The sequence below is a fragment of the Aptenodytes forsteri genome, unplaced genomic scaffold (assembly GCF_000699145.1).
Source record: "Aptenodytes forsteri isolate BGI_AS27 unplaced genomic scaffold, ASM69914v1 Scaffold201, whole genome shotgun sequence".
Lineage (NCBI taxonomy): Eukaryota > Metazoa > Chordata > Aves > Sphenisciformes > Spheniscidae > Aptenodytes > Aptenodytes forsteri.
Window position 1 is genome coordinate 1,271,057 of NW_008796209.1, and position 15,144 is coordinate 1,286,200.

General features: G+C 53.6%; 1 protein-coding gene across 1 annotated transcript in view; it reads right to left on the reverse strand.

Annotated features, from left to right (window-relative positions):
- Window positions 1–14,177: 14,177 nt before the first annotated feature.
- Window positions 14,178–15,144, reverse strand: part of GALT (galactose-1-phosphate uridylyltransferase) — a 3,834-nt gene continuing 2,867 nt past the window's right edge. The window contains exons 8-11 of the mRNA XM_009288234.2: window positions 14,977–15,060; window positions 14,731–14,885; window positions 14,531–14,631; window positions 14,178–14,350 (exon numbers count right to left, since the gene is read on the reverse strand). Of these exons, the coding sequence (XP_009286509.1) occupies window positions 14,566–14,631; window positions 14,731–14,885; window positions 14,977–15,060 (305 nt within the window). The 3' untranslated portion in view covers window positions 14,178–14,350; window positions 14,531–14,565. The remainder of the gene's footprint in view (window positions 14,351–14,530; window positions 14,632–14,730; window positions 14,886–14,976; window positions 15,061–15,144) is intronic.

The window sequence follows — 15,144 nt, forward strand, 5'->3', positions numbered from 1 at the left end:
TTTTCATGTACTTGAGGTGTCAATGGCACTGAATTATGCATGTGCTGGGGGCTCAGGTAGGATCACGGCCAGCCAGATTGTAAGAACTGAGCAAGATAACGTTTTGCAGTCTCTCCTGGCCTAGCTGAAGACACAACAGCAAGAACCCTTGTGATGGAGACTCCCATCATTACCAGACAGTGACCAGCTCTCCTGTACAGTGGATTGATTTCCCCACACAAGGTTTGTCCTATGCCAATATCCAAGTAAATTAATTTGTTGGGTTGTTTTTTTCCTTTAACACTCTGAGTGTCTGTGCAATGCTTGAGAGACACAGCACCAACAGGGCTTTTCTCCTGCACACATCTATGGTCCCACACAGCCCCTCTGGCTGGTTGACTTTTGCAGATGCTGAACTCATAAGCCAGAACCTTTTCCCTAATTCTCCTGACCCATTGCAGACCCAGCCTTGCTAACCCCTTGCCCAGCCTGGTCCTTGCCGTGGCTCCAAAAGTCTCCAAAACAATGGGGTTTTGATCCAGTCTCTCCAGGCATGGTTTGCACCCAATCTGGTTTCACCAGTAACCTGCAAGGGTGTGGATCACCCCCTCCATCTCCTGAGGTCTTTGCAGAGATGTGCTCAGCCCCACTAAGGCTGAGGCAGAGGGTGTAGTGAGGAGAAAATTAAATCATGAAACACTAATAATTATCAGCGTCCCAATTAGCCGGCAGCAGTGGCAGCCAGCCATCGAGAGCTGGGGGAGGAGAGCCGGCATCCCTGCAGCATCAGTGCCCCGGCGGGCACACAGCTCGCCTTCACCCTGCCTGGACGCGTACCTGTCCGCCCACTGCTGAGAGCAGCCCTGGGGATGCACAGAGGGACACCTTCCTCTCCTTTTCCTGGCTCCAAGCCGGCATTTCACCACTGCAGTCACTGGACTGGAGCTGCGGAGACCTATGCCGTCTTGTCTGCTTGAGAGCTGCGCTCTCCTGATGGGTTGCTAACAGCTGAGGGATGAGGAGGAAGCGGAGAAGTCAGTTTAATATAATTTTCCTTGTTATTATCTCTCAGCTTCTCCCCAGCAATTTGCTCAAACTTCTGTAAAACTCCTTGCCAAACAAGCCCTTGCCCAAATAGGCCTCCATGTCCACAGGACTCTATTTATAACCAAGATCCTATTTAGCAGATAAGCCAAGGGAATTCAAGCAGGATTTAAGCTAAGCAGTTATCTGTGACCAGCGGCCACAGTGTGCATCACGTTAGATTTACTGGGGACATGGAAGGCGGAGAGACAGGAGAGCAAACAGCCTCCGGAGCAGTCAGCCAAAAACCCGAGGAATGCAATTGCTGCTGGCATAGGCACGGCTCTGAGAGGCTTTGGGAGCACATAAAGAACAGGGAGCAAACCCTGTTCCCTGGGACATGGTGAGCCTCTTGCACACTCCAGGATCCTGCAGGTATCAGCATCACTTCTCTTCTCCTCCAGCCTCACACCACCATCCCAGGCATGTATTGCTTGCACTTGTCTTCCCAGCTAGATATTACAGTCTAAGATGATACTTTTAACAGGGTTGTGAAATCTGCCATAAAGTTTATTGCCCTACATCAATATAATGCCCTGCAAAGTTAATACAGAGATACCTATTTTATAACAAGGACAAATAAAAACATATCCCATTAACACCCAGCATTAGGAGTTGCATTTCTGATGGCCAGATGCTGCAATGAAATGGGTGGAGAATATTAATTTGAGCATGTATAAAGCCATGTACATGTACATACACATATATATACCTACATAAAAATGAGAGACTATTGGATTTGTTCAGATATTCTGCAGTGTTAGAACGGCTTTATTTCCACACCGCAGGAGAGATTGGCTGCAGATCCAGAGGCACTTCTCTGCTATTACACCATGTCAATTTTTCATCATCTCAGAGGCCCTTGTCATGGAAAAATGGATAACTTTAAATTGATCCAAGGTCAGAGTTAAACACCTGGACGTAAATGCAGCAAGGAGTAGAAAGCAAAGAGGAATCAGTTACTTCTCATGCAAAGCAATGGCATTGGGATCAGTCATTCAGGATGCTGAATTTGGGAACTCCTCTGGCCTCTGTAGGGAAGTAGGTGGCTCCTAGAAATAAAAATCCCCTCCATATTTTGGAGCACACTGAAGGGGCAGTGGGATAGAGTGCTGTGCCCCACAGCTGTGTCTGTACAGATGGCCATGAGGTGCAGCTGGGAGGCTGAGCATCCCTGGGATGAAATGTGGCTGCTGGCCGCAAACCCGGCAGCACTGAGCTGAACCCAGCCCTTGCAGTCCCAGCCCTTCGTCAACCCCCAGCCAAGCTCTGGCCACGTGCTGGCTCCAGCCCAGCACAACCAGCCTGCATGCCCTCAGCTCCCCTCTGCCCCTCCTCTGGCCACCCTGGCTACCCGAAGCTGAAGATTTTGGCAGCCACACTCCCGATTTCTCCACTTCCAGCCCCAGCATGTTCCTCTGGTTTCTTTACTGTTCAGCTCAGCTGCAGCTGTTGTGGGGAGAAATAACGAGTTTTCACAGGGTCTGTCCCAGTCTCTTCCCCAGAGGCCAACAGCTGCCCCCGTAGCCACCTGGAAGGCACTGGGTGAGAGCTATGGGGCTTTTTGTCACCCCCAGAGAGTGGACAAGGGCACCCCATCTTCCCAGTCCACCCATGCTCCTCTCTGCCCATGTACACCCACAGCATCACCCCTGCCCCAGCTAAGCTTTTCAGTCTCCCAAGCAGCGGGTGCATCCCAAAGCCATACCAGCAGCTGGCAGAGGAGGTGTTGTCTACATACTCCTCTCCACTCCTTCTTGCCTCTTCCTCACCCCCTCACCATCTCCATCCATGTCACCAGGTGCCAGGTCAGCAGTGGGGATGCAGCAAGCCCAGTCCCCTTAGCCAGACCAATGTCCTGGAGGGTTGCATCAATGTCCTGGAGAGCAATGTTTCAGCAGAAGTTCAATTCCCCATTGCCCAAGGATGGCAACCCCACGCAGGGGCAAGCCAACCTCCACCCCAGGCAGCGAGCCCTCTGCCACCGCCTTCCTCCCTCGTGTTCCCCATACCCCATGTCCAGCCTCCCCCTGCCTTGTCTCTCCCTGCCCTCTCCCTCTAGACACTGTAACCTCAGCTTGTCCCATCAAAATAGGCACTATTGTAGATATTATATTTTTCGGTCCTATTGTAAAGTGCTGAAAGGAGTGAAATGAAAGGTATTAAATGCAATCAAAGAGTGGAAAGACTATGTCAACTAGACTTGCAGGAGTGATAAGAGGTTTTGCCTGTTTTCCCTCCATACGGTAGTCTGGACATGGCATGGCCTATAGAGCATGAGAAGGGAAACAAGCACCAAACAGTGCCAGCCTTGCCTGCATCCAGCTTGGCAAACATGAAAAGAAAGGTATTACACTGTGGTGAACCCCCACCAAAACCTTGAGTGATGGATAATGCCAACCTGCAGCAAAATAAAACATTAAAAGCCTCCGATAAGAAAAGGCCGTGAGGAATTAGTTATACGTCACCACCACCTGCTGGGTACCACAGGAAAGATCCCCAGCCGCTGCCACCCTTCCAGGCAAGGTCACCCCAAAAAGTGTGTGGGACCCCCCAAAAGCAGCTGCCTATCTCTCTGGCAGGTATCGCAATGCAAGGAGGGCGGTCTGCCATCGGCAGCCTGCAAGCGCCGGGATTTTAAAAGCTTGAGTGAAGCCAATCTTTTTTGTTACTGCATCAATCCCAGGCAAAATAACAGACAGCTGGTGGAGGGTGTGATTAATAAAGAGTTAAAGAAACGTAAAATAATTAGGGTCCTGCTGGTGGGGCATAGGGAGAATGGGGCTTGTCAGAGCAACTTGCTCTAATTTTTTGTGGAGATTACGAATTTGGTGGAGAGGGATAATAGCATTGCTGTAATGTACTTAGGCTCTTGTGAGCCATTTGATCTGCCCCTGCCTGACACTGATTAATAAAGCAGAGCGATAGCGAATCATCATGGCACACAAGACACGGCGGAAAAGTGGCAAATGAGGACGCCCAAATGGGATTAAAGAAGGGGAGCAGCCTCCAAGTGACCATCTCCCCAGGTGTCCCCAGGTCCCATCCGTCATATGTACACATGGGACGCAGGCAAGAAGATGCAACCCTCCTGCGAGCAGGGATGGCGTGGGCTGCACTGACAGGGCAAGTGCCCTGGCCGGGGGCAGCAGCTCCACAGAGCATCGGGATGCTGCCCCAGGGGATGTTCAGCTCAGCCCTGGGGCTGTTAGAGCTGAAAAGCTTATTGCAACCCTGGACGCAAGGCAGGATCGTGCCAGAGCAGAGGCAGAGTGTCTTTCTCCAGCCTCAGTGAGAGTGCATTGCCAGGACTGGGGTCTGGGGGACGTGCTGATGTGAGACCCTCCCAGGAAAAGCATGGTGGATTGCAGCCAGCAGCCCTCCATCCCTGCTGCCCCTTCACAAACCCAAATCCTCCCATCTCGGAGGATCTCAAGCAGTAATTAGAAGCAGCTGCTGTTGAAGGTTTACACTAAGGCCTCACCGGTGGGCTGCCCCCTTTCGTCAGAGAGTTACATGGAGTGCAATAAAGGCATGAGAGATGCTAAAGGGCTGATAAGGAGGAATTGGGGAGCGCTGTGCCAGAGATCCAGGCTGCCCCATCTCACCTGCCCTCCCTTGCTGCCTCGTAGCACTGGGCTCAGCCCATCAGCATCCCCAGAGAGCCACTGCGTCAGTGCCGTCCCCACCACCTTGGTCATTAGCCCCCAGGTCCTGGCACCGAATTTGCCATGCCACCCCAAGCTCCCTCCCCAGACCACGGGAGAAATCCCCAAATTGGGCTCCCTCCCTCGGCAGCTCCCGCAGCACCTCTGCTCCTGCCTTTTCCCTCAGGAACGGCCAGGCACTTTGGACAGAAATGTTTTTTGATCCAGAAAATGCCAGTTCATCAAAACACTTCCTAAGAAAAGGTCACTTCAGAGGAATTTCTCTTTCCAAAAACCTTCTGGGGAAAAAAAAAAATGACATGCAATGGTTTAACTATCCTGTTTCAACAACTTTAAATGAAAAATAAATCTTTCTCCCCCCCAACAGGTGCTAAATGACTTTTCATTTGGAAATGGAAGATAGTTATCATCTTCAAAAAAAAATCAAATAGAAAAGGGTGAAAACAAAAGAAAATCTCTGGAAAACGTTGAAGTGAAACACTCGGCTGAGTCCAACGCAGCAAACAGGAGCTGGGCTGCACTCTGCCAGGTTCCCCGAGGCAGCTTTCATGCCAGCTTGGGGCAGGACAGGACTCCCAATTCTTGACAAGCATCCCAGGACAGCAGAGTGGATTCCCATGCCCCATCCCAGCACGGGCTTTGTGGGACACAGGGAAAAGGCCGAACATCTTTCAACCCATGCGCTTGCCAGAAGCAGAGACCCCACAACTCATGACATGTCAGAGCAGCAGAGCTTCATCGGCCAAAAGTGGTGATGGGGCCAAGGGACCCCCGGGGGAACGGGTCTCAACAGGGGTGCAGAGCAGCACGGATGCCGGGGTGGGAAGCAGGGGCCCAGTGTTTCTGTTCCAGCCTCCCTGCACGTGCTCACAGCCCCCCAACATCATCCTCAGCCCCCAGCTGTTACAGTTTAGGCTGCGTGGGGAGTGGGAATGCCAGCAATCAGGCATCCAGAAGGGAATCCAGGCCCAGTTCAATATTGAAAGAAGAAGGGGCTTTGAAAGGAGTACGCTCATTTTCCCGTTTCGTCCTTTGCCAAGAAAACCGGGGGGATGGAGGAAGGGGCGAAGGGGTGGGGGGAACAGTGGAAAAAATGTCTTGGCTGGGCCCTCTCTGCCTTTTATCTCATGGGCAGCCTGCCGAGACAGGGTCTTCCCCCCGCTGAGCCCACTGGCAGATCAAATGAAAGAAGAGTTATAAACCCCCCCTCCCCATGGCCCCCTCTCCGCAAGGAAAAGGAAAGGAGGAAAGAGCAAATGGCCCCGTGATGCCAACAGTTCCCACCCCAGCTGGGGGGCACCTGGTCAACTCCCCGGCATCCATGGGGGGCCAGGAGATATCCCCCCAGCTGTCAAAGGGGACCTCAGAGAGATCCAGATGTGGTCAGCGGGGTGGCCCATGTCCCCATGGAGAGGACAGCCCTGCTCCACAGCCTTGAACCAAGGGGGAAGGTCACCGGTGGCCTCAGCAAGCATCTCCCCAGGATCCCGCTGGGCCCGTTCCTCTGTCGTGCCAGACCCTTCAGAGCCAGCTTCGAGCAAATAGCTTAATTAACTGTCTTTATTCCAAGGACTCCCTCTGTGTGTTTGTGTATTTGTGGATTAGCAGTTAATACAGTAAGAGGCTTTATTGTAACTAAATTGATTTCTTTGCCTTTTTTTTTTTCCCTCCTTTCTGTATTTTTTTCCCCTCTTCCCACTCACCAGACTGTCCTCCCTTGTCGCAGGGTTTCCGGTGGGGAAAACAGTTCACTGCCTGACGGTGCCAGTAAGGGTGTGATGGGGAGGCGATCACAGCAAGAACCTGGCCAAGGAGATCTGAGGGACTAATGATGCTGAAGACATCTTTTTGCAGGGAGGTCAGGTAAGTAAGTGAGCATTGGCTATGTCAGTTGTATGGGGAAGAAGAGATCCCTGATGTGTACGGGATATTCACCTTGGCAGGCACAGTGGGCACAGGTGGGGCAGGAAGCTCCAGCCATCTCCATCCAAGGACATCTCATTTCCTAAGGCAATGAGGCCACAGGTCCCCAGAGGGAAACCCCAGCTCCAGCCCCACCTGCAGACCCCTGAGGATTGCTTGGGAGGGTCTGTGCAGCCCCATCATCTTTTGTTTTCCAGTGCAATTCAATTTCCCTGCATTATAATTAAATTGTTACCAGTGTAGCACATTGGTCCCATGCACTGGGTGCTTAACTCAAAGGCTATGAGTGCAACAGATCCGCGAGGAATCAAGATCAAGGAAGACCAGACATTGCTAGCCCATCGCTCAGCATCCCCAGACCACTCTGAAAGTTCATGCTGTTCACAGCTTCTTGCTGTGGTTAATTAAAAAAAAATTAGTTAGGCTGGTAAATGCAGTCGTTGCCCAAGCTGGGACCTGGGTGTTATTCTGGGCTTCCCAGGATGGGCACAGACCTATGCTGCACTTTCTTTCCTTTTCTTTTTCCTTCCTTCCTTCTTTCCTTCTTTACTGCCTGCCTTTCTGCCTTCCTGCTTGCCTGCCTGCCTGCTCCTTCCTGCCCTCCCTCCTTCCCTCTTTCCTCCCTTCCCTTCCTCCCTCCCTCCCTCCCTCTCACCCCATGCCCGGTGCCCCTGCCTCAGGTGGGCAGAGCTGCCCTCTCCCCTTCCCATCCCTGGGCAGCAGGATCCAAAGTCATAATTTAACCTGGCTGGGAGGAATGTGAATCAAAAGGCTGTTAAAAAAGAACAGAAATGAGGGTACCTGTGGGATTACGCAAGCCAGAAAAATGCAAAGCCGGCTTCCAGCAGCCCATAAAATAGATGCCGTCTCCTTTCCCATTGGCAGGGTTTGGCTGAACACAAAAAGGTTGGGAAGAGGATTTTTATGGGAGTTATTTATAGCCTGGATGAATAGCGGTGTGTCTGTCGGTGGGTTTCTGCCTCTCAGCATGTGCTGAGGTTGGGCTGAGCAAGGGGGTACCAGCCTTGGAAGCTGCCATGCGGTGCCACCACGCTGAGTTTGGGATGGCACCGGCAAACCTGGATACATCCCTGGGCCCTGGCCAGCCCTCCCTGCATGGGCAGGGGTGGCATCAAAAGAGGAGAAATCAGAAGAAAAAAGAATGGGAAGCAGCATTGAAGGGCACCTGCTCGTGCCCCAGCAGCTTCGCCTTGGCCAGTGTTACTATGCACCTGCGTGGGGACAAGCAAAGAGCTGGCCCAGCCCAAGAGCCCCTACACCAGGACCACCCGTGGGATATCCATTGTCCCCCCCTCCCCAGCATCTTCACTCCTGGCCTGGCTGCTTTTCCTCTCTTCCCCGTTCTGACGGAGGCATCTGAGAAGCCTTTAGCCCCGTTTGCACCAGGAGCCGGCACAATGATTCATCTCCGTGAACAAAATAAGTTTAAAATCATCACCAAACTTCAAGCAAAGCTCAGAAGTTGGCACCTCAAGGAGCACATTCATTAAATAAAGGAGGGGAGAAAAAGAAAAGGGAGAGAGGAGGGGGAATAAAAAAAAGATTACCTTGCTGAATTAATCAGGCTTCACTGTAATGTTCAGCCTCGGATTTTATTTCCTGTAATAAGCCCATTAATACGGGTGTCTATAGCAGGGGGCTTTTAGCAGCAGGCACCATTAGTGTAACGAGGAAGGGCTAATAGAGTTTTATTGGAATTTTTACTCCGACATCGCAGCCTTTTAAAACAGCTGTCTCAATAGGCATTATTATTCTGATTAACATTTAGACAGCACAAATCATAGTGATGCCCTTGGTGTCCCACAGGTTTTATCATAATCATTCCAAGTCCCTGATGTGTTGGCTAGTCCTCAGGGGCGGGGAAATTTTAGACCCCAGCAGAGGCTGGGGGTCATTTCTTTTCTCCCATGCCAACGTATCCACTATTTCTGAGGGGGCCTGCTGGGCTGTGATGGAGTGGGGTCCTGTTGTTACCGAAATGCGGTGGAAGCAGCTGGAACTGGCCGGATGCTTTTTGAGCATCTCTGATCCCCGGGGGAATTTGAAAGTGGGATGGAAAGTGTTAAAAAGCAAGCTGGCATCCTGGGTAACCGTCCTGGCTTCGCTCTCACTCTGTTTCTCGCCCATGTGAGAATTCAGTTTTAATTTTTAAAATTAAATTAAATTAAACTTTTTTTTTTAATTGTGTGAATTAAATATTTCACAGGCAGTTTGGGTGCACAAACCCAGCAGTTTGCTGGGCAGCATTGCTTCAGGGCAGCAGCCAGCCCCAGGGCTGGAAAAGATCTTCCTCGTACCAGCAAGACCCATGCTGGGTGGGATGGAGCCAGGTCCAAGCCAGAGGCACCGCGAGGGTGTCACACCGGGGCTGTCACACCAGTCCTCGTGCAGCCCAGGAGCATCTGCATGGCTGGCATGGGGGGCTCCTACTGCCTGGTCAGCCGAGGAGGACAGGGTCTGGCCCCTGTGTTATTGATCCTATTTGAGCCATGGGGAAACTGAGGCACAAGGAAGAGCAGCAACTTGCCCACAGGGACAACACAAGCAGCACAGGAGTCCTGCCTCCCAGCCCAAACACATAACCAGGAGGGAGTGGACGAGCTGCCATGAGTTACAGACAATTGCAAGCAAAATAAGAGAGGGATTAAACACCAAAAGCAAACAGGCTGCAAATGCACTTTTGGCTTTTATCTGCCACGTTTTGTTTTGCAGGGGTAATTTATGAGGATGTTTTATTGCAGTTGAGCATGGCAGCATGCGTGGGGAGCAGCAGCTGGCTCATCCCAGCTCCGGCCATACGCTGTGGGGCTTAAACCACCCTGGGTGCACTGAAAGCAGGTGGTTTGGCTTGGAGCTGGGCAAGGGAGCCTGAGGGCACCAGGCAGGCTGGAGACCTACTAATTACTTGCTCATTAGCAATCTAATTAGAATCTCCCCACCTCCTCCACTCTCCCAAGGGCTCTGCCTCTCCCAGGAGTCACCTCATGCCCAGGCAAACCCCGGGGAGTGACTTTCTGTCCCAGATCCATCGCAGCGTTGCAATGTCTCCCTGCTCCCAGGGCTTTGTTACTGACTCCGCAGCATCACTGAATATAATTAGCAATAATTTACGGCTTCCTTCTCTGGAACATCAGGACGAAGTGGGATCCATCCTTCCCGGTGGCCAAGGGACAGGCACAGATGTTTGTGAGCTCTCACAGCTGGCTTGGGCAGCAGGGGAGGGTCAGGCACAGACAGGGTGCCCTATCTCGGCCATGCCAGGAGCCAGCTGGATGTCACACTGATCCTGGGCACTGCAAGGGCTCCTGCCTTCTCCCAGCATCTCCCCCACTGGTAGACAACCCCCTTTTGCAGTCAAGCGTGTCGGCTGCCCCCAGCTCAGACCAGCCCCCTGCCCTCCCATCCGCATCTGCTCCCCTCCCTCCCTGGCTCGTTATGTTTGGGGTGAATCCAGCAAGAATCTGGATGCTCCTGGGGTTCCACTTGCTCTAAACTGAGGCCTCTGACCCTGGGATGGGGTCCCAGGATGGGAGAGAGGCTCAAAACCACATGCGATGGCAGGTCCCCATTGCTGAGAGCTGAGCCCCAAGGTGCCACCCCAACCCTGGGTGTGCAGGAAATTTGTGGTGAGATGCGGGAATCCACTGCTTAGTGACCGCATGGATGCTTCAGTGTGATAGTATTTAATTACCTGCATGTCTCAGATGATTAACAAATTGAATTCCAGCCCTGGGGCTGCTGTCCTAAAGCCCATGCAAAGCCCATGGCTCTCTGCTGCTGGCAGGCAGCATCCAGACACCTCGTTGTGTCCACCTGGGACCCGCAGCCCTCCCACAACACATGGTCCCCAAGGGCTCTGAAAATGCCTTGCAGGGAGGTCTCAGTGACCATCAGCAGAGGAAAAAACACCAGCTGGCTGAGACATGGGCAAGTCACCTCCAAAATTGTTTCCTATTGGTCTCAGCCCTTTGCAAAGTCTCTGTCAAGGCAGCTGCCGAACCCTGGGGAGATGCTCCAGGCAGCCTGGGACAAGCTGGGTCCTGTTTGCTGCCCCAAAGGCTGCTACCATGCTCCTGTGTGTCCTTCTAAGCCAAGATCTAAAATGAGTTTGGGTTTTGTTTCTCATTCTCCTGGCATAGCAGACCTCCCCACAGCATGGAGTGGCCTGCTGCAGGGCACTGGGGTGTTTAGCATCTGCTTAAAATTTTTTAATTGTTTTCGTGTTAAGTGCCTGATGCTGTCTTTTAGATAGAAACAGGAGGGATTTAGCCTTCCCTCCTTCCCTGTTTCCCTCCCTCCCTCCCTTCCCTCCTTCCTTCCTCTCTCCCTCTCTTCCTCCCTCCATTTCTTCCTTCCTTTCATCCTTCCTTCCTCTCTTTGTCCCTGCCTCCCTCCCATCCTTCCCTTCTTCCTCCCTAAAAATTTACTAATTTCTTCCTTATTACTTTCCTAAAAGCCCCGTTCAGTCACAGGCAGCAGCAGGCAATGAGAAACTCAACGATAAGGGCAAAACCAACAGTAAAACTGGAATGAAATGACAGCCATAAACCCAGTACCGGGAGGGACAGTAAAACTGCAGTTTGGCAGGAGCCAGCAGGCCTACAGTAATACCTTTTTTTTCTGATTAAAACACTCTGGTCACAGATTAACTTCCTTTGCTCAATATTTATTGTCTCACCTGTGCTGGAAGGCACAGAGGAGTGGAATAGAGGTGGGCAGGGTTTGGGATTCGGGATTGGCACAGGTCTGCAGCTCTGCAGCCTTTGGTAGCTGCCTAGGACACAGACATGTGTCACCACAGGTGACAAACGTGCCTCCAGCAGCTACCATCCAGCATTGAGTGCTCGCACCAAAGGCTCTCTGTGCACCAGGGCAGCATCCCGGAGCAGCATCCCAGGACTTGCTCTTGGCCGCAGGAGTCAAGTGTCAGAGCTAGGGATGCTCTGGGTCTCCTAAACACGCAGGACAGGGGCGACGATGGAGACAGGCACTGGTACAGCCTGGGCAAGCACATTGGTTTGTCTCAGTCAAGCCAAAGCCCCAGCAGCTCTGGAGAAACCATGTCCCTTGGTAGCCCGACCCCCCTGATGCTGGGGTACAAGGGCTCAGAACAAGGGTGACCCCATCACAGGGACACTTCCCAGGATGATCTCCAACAGCTCCCCTGCAGACGTGAAACAGCATCAAGGCACATCCCTACAGGGCATCCCAATGGGCCTCAGTTTGCCTTTGGTGCTTCCAGGTTAGGAGCAACGGGCCGGGTGCCCCGCAGCCCCTCCATTCCACCATCCCGCACCCAGCTAGACGTTTTTGATCTCCTCACCATAAATCACTTTTTGATTACAACTGTACTGTAACTACCAAAATCAAAAGGCTTCGGGGCTTTACAGCACGGCAGCGATGGTTCCTACGAATTACAATGCCTTTGCATCCCCAGCAGCTCCGTTCACACCACCCCGATGCCTCCCTGTGCCACAGGAAAGGTTTATTGCTCCCTCCCAGCCTTTCACACCCCCTCGCGCAAGCTAAAAATATCGGGGCAAAAGGAGGTGGATCTGTCTTGAGGAAAGTGGGGGCTCAGCATAGCCAGGGTCTAGCTCTCATACCTGGCTGCACCCCCCACTCCTCCTCCACCTCCAGCTGACTTCCACCTTGAATTTTTCAGATGTTTTTCGGGGAGGAAAAATTTAATTTTTATTTTAAAAAAATTAAAAATTAATTCTCAGGCTGTCTCAGAGCTATTTTAGCAGCAGCTAAACTCCAGCAGCTGCTACCTGCCAGGAAGGGCATCCCAGCATGGGTATCAGCGCTCCCCGGCACACGCCACCTCCCCAGCCTCCATCCTAAATCACAACACAACAAACAGGCTGTTCATTAGGTGCTGTTTAATTAAGCAATATGGATCCTGCCTCGATATTTACAATCCCACTTGCTTTGATTTATTAGAGAGAGAGTCTCATTTTTAAAGACGGCGACTGTAAAGTTTAATACTGCTTGACATACTGCGATTTTCATTTACGGCCCCAGGCCGAGGCACTGCAGCCCAGGCTGGGAGCCGGTGGACTACTAAATCAGAGCTAACTGCGTGTGCAGCTTCGTTACAACCAGTTCAGCGGCTAATTACCCCAATCTGGATTCCCACATTTAAGCCAATTCGTTGCCACTTTTCCAGGGCCCTGGGGAAGAGCGGGGAAGTTTGGAGGTTGGCATGAAGGCACTTGTTGCGATAAGAACGGATGGGGGCTGTGATGGGGATGGTCGCAGAGCCCAGACAGACAGACACTGCTTGTCCCAGGAGGGAAGAAATCAGTTTGCAAGAGGCCAGACGCTGAGCTGGGCACCCCCCATGCCCTGCGGAGGAATGCTGTGTACAATGATGGCTCCAAGTTCAAGGGTCACCCCAAAACCACCACCTCCTCCCCAAAACCCTTGGGCACCTGGGAAGCCCTGAGGCCAGGTGGTGGAATGGCTTCTGGGCTCTGGGATGGGGTGATCGGGGAGGAGGATGGGGCCAGCATGCAGGAGGGCTGCATCCAGCCTGGCTCTGAGCTTCATGCTGGCCTGGCCCGGCCCTTCTCCCTGCCCCAGCCCCATGGGTAGGGATGGGGGAGCGATGCACAGATGGGGCAGGGGGGGCACAGCCCTCCCCACAAATTGTCATCTTGTAGGTAGGAGGGGAGCATTTCTCTCCTCGCAAGATATTTCTAGCCCCCAGGAGCCCACTCACAGACTTGACAAAGATAGGGGCCTCATTAAGGAGTTACGAGAATGGCTCTTTAGTGACAAATAAAATCTGTTTGTGCGAAAATGTGATGGCAGATGGTGCTGGGCATCCCCCCACATCAGCTGTGGGGCATCACTGTCCAGCACCTACCCCTGCACAGTCCTGGGGCTTCCCTGGGAGAAGGGACTGCAGGGGGGGAAAGCACAGAGCTGGTTGCAGCGTCCCTCAGCTCAGCCCAGGGACCGGGATGCTGCTGCCCGCCATGGGTGGGCACAGGGAAGGGGAAAGGGGGTAGCAGCACCATGAGCAGAGCTGGACCCCCTGGCAGCCCCCGGACTAGCAATGAACCAGCCCCTTGCTGCATCCCAGCAGTCCCGCACAGCAGCCCCAGTACCCACACGGCAGCCCTAGGCAGAGAGGAGGAAGAGGAGCAGCTGTGTGAGCCACGGCCAGGAATCCCCGGCCAGCAGCCTCCATGCAGCAAGTTTGCCAGGCCTCAGCCCTCCCCCAGGAGCTGGCTAAGCCTTGGGCAGCATCAATTCCTCCCTGCTTCCCGCTGCTCTCCGAGCCTGCGGTGCTCAGAGACAGGCTCAGAGCTCCCCCCAGGGAGGAAGAGGAAGCAACGCAGAGACAGGGACAGCAACAAGCGGCACAGGGCTGCCATCACACCCCCTGCAGCCCCCAGGGTTATCCCCCACCACCAGCTGGGGGTCCCCACCAGAGACCTCAAACCTCCCACCCAGGGACAAGAGCCACCAGGGCACAGGCACTTTGCTTCCAGGTTTTATTGGCCAGCGGAGCTATGCCCTACCACAGGGCAGGAAGCACTCCCAGTCCCACCAATAAGACTGGACTGGGAAAAGGGCGAGCCCTTTCGTGCTGGTACAAGCACGCTGCAGAGGCGAGAAGATGCAGCCTGGGATGGGGAAGGAGACCAGGGGAACCACAACAGCTGCATGAGGATGCCACAGGATTAGGACTGGGGTACCCGAACAGGCAAAACCAGTCCCCAAGCCAGGCCCAGCTGCAACAAGTCTCAGGAGAAGCTGGGAGACCAGAGGGCTCACAAGTGACACGAGTTCCCAGGCCTCAGCTCTCGCCACCCCCAGCTGACTCCTCTTCCTGGCCTCACCCAGCAGAACCAATGGCCGGCTCCACTGCTCCCCATCACGATGTCTCTTTGGCCCTCCGCTTGTAGTGCACCTCGGGGAGGCTCCTCAGGCGCTCAGCCGCCTGCGGGGCACAGCAGAAGGGGCAGCCAGCGGCTGGTCCCAGGGATGGGCCCAGCACGGGACCCCTGGCTCCCCACAATCCCCCCCGAGCTATGCTCACCTGCTCAGGTGTGAGGTCCCGCTGCGCCTGCGCCAGCATCTCATAGCCAACCATGAACTTGCGGACAGTGGCGGAGCGGAGCAGCGGGGGATAGTAGTGGGCATGGAGCTGCCAGTGCCCGCAGTCCTCCTCCAGGTAGGGGCCCGTGGGGGCTCCTGCCAGGGGTGCAGCCGCTGCATGAGCCCCGGGGAGGGGACGGGGACATGGATGAGAGGGTCACAGGGGTCCCCCAGCCACGCTACTCACCATGCCAGCCCATGGAGTATGGGAAGGAGACTTCGAAGAGGTTGTCGTACTTGATGAGCAGCCTCTGCATGATGGAGGCCAGGCCTGCAGGGGAGTGCCAGGGAGTTGCACCTGAAACTGGCCAGCCCCCTGCTGAAGGCAGGCAGCACACCTGGCTTGGGGGGGGGG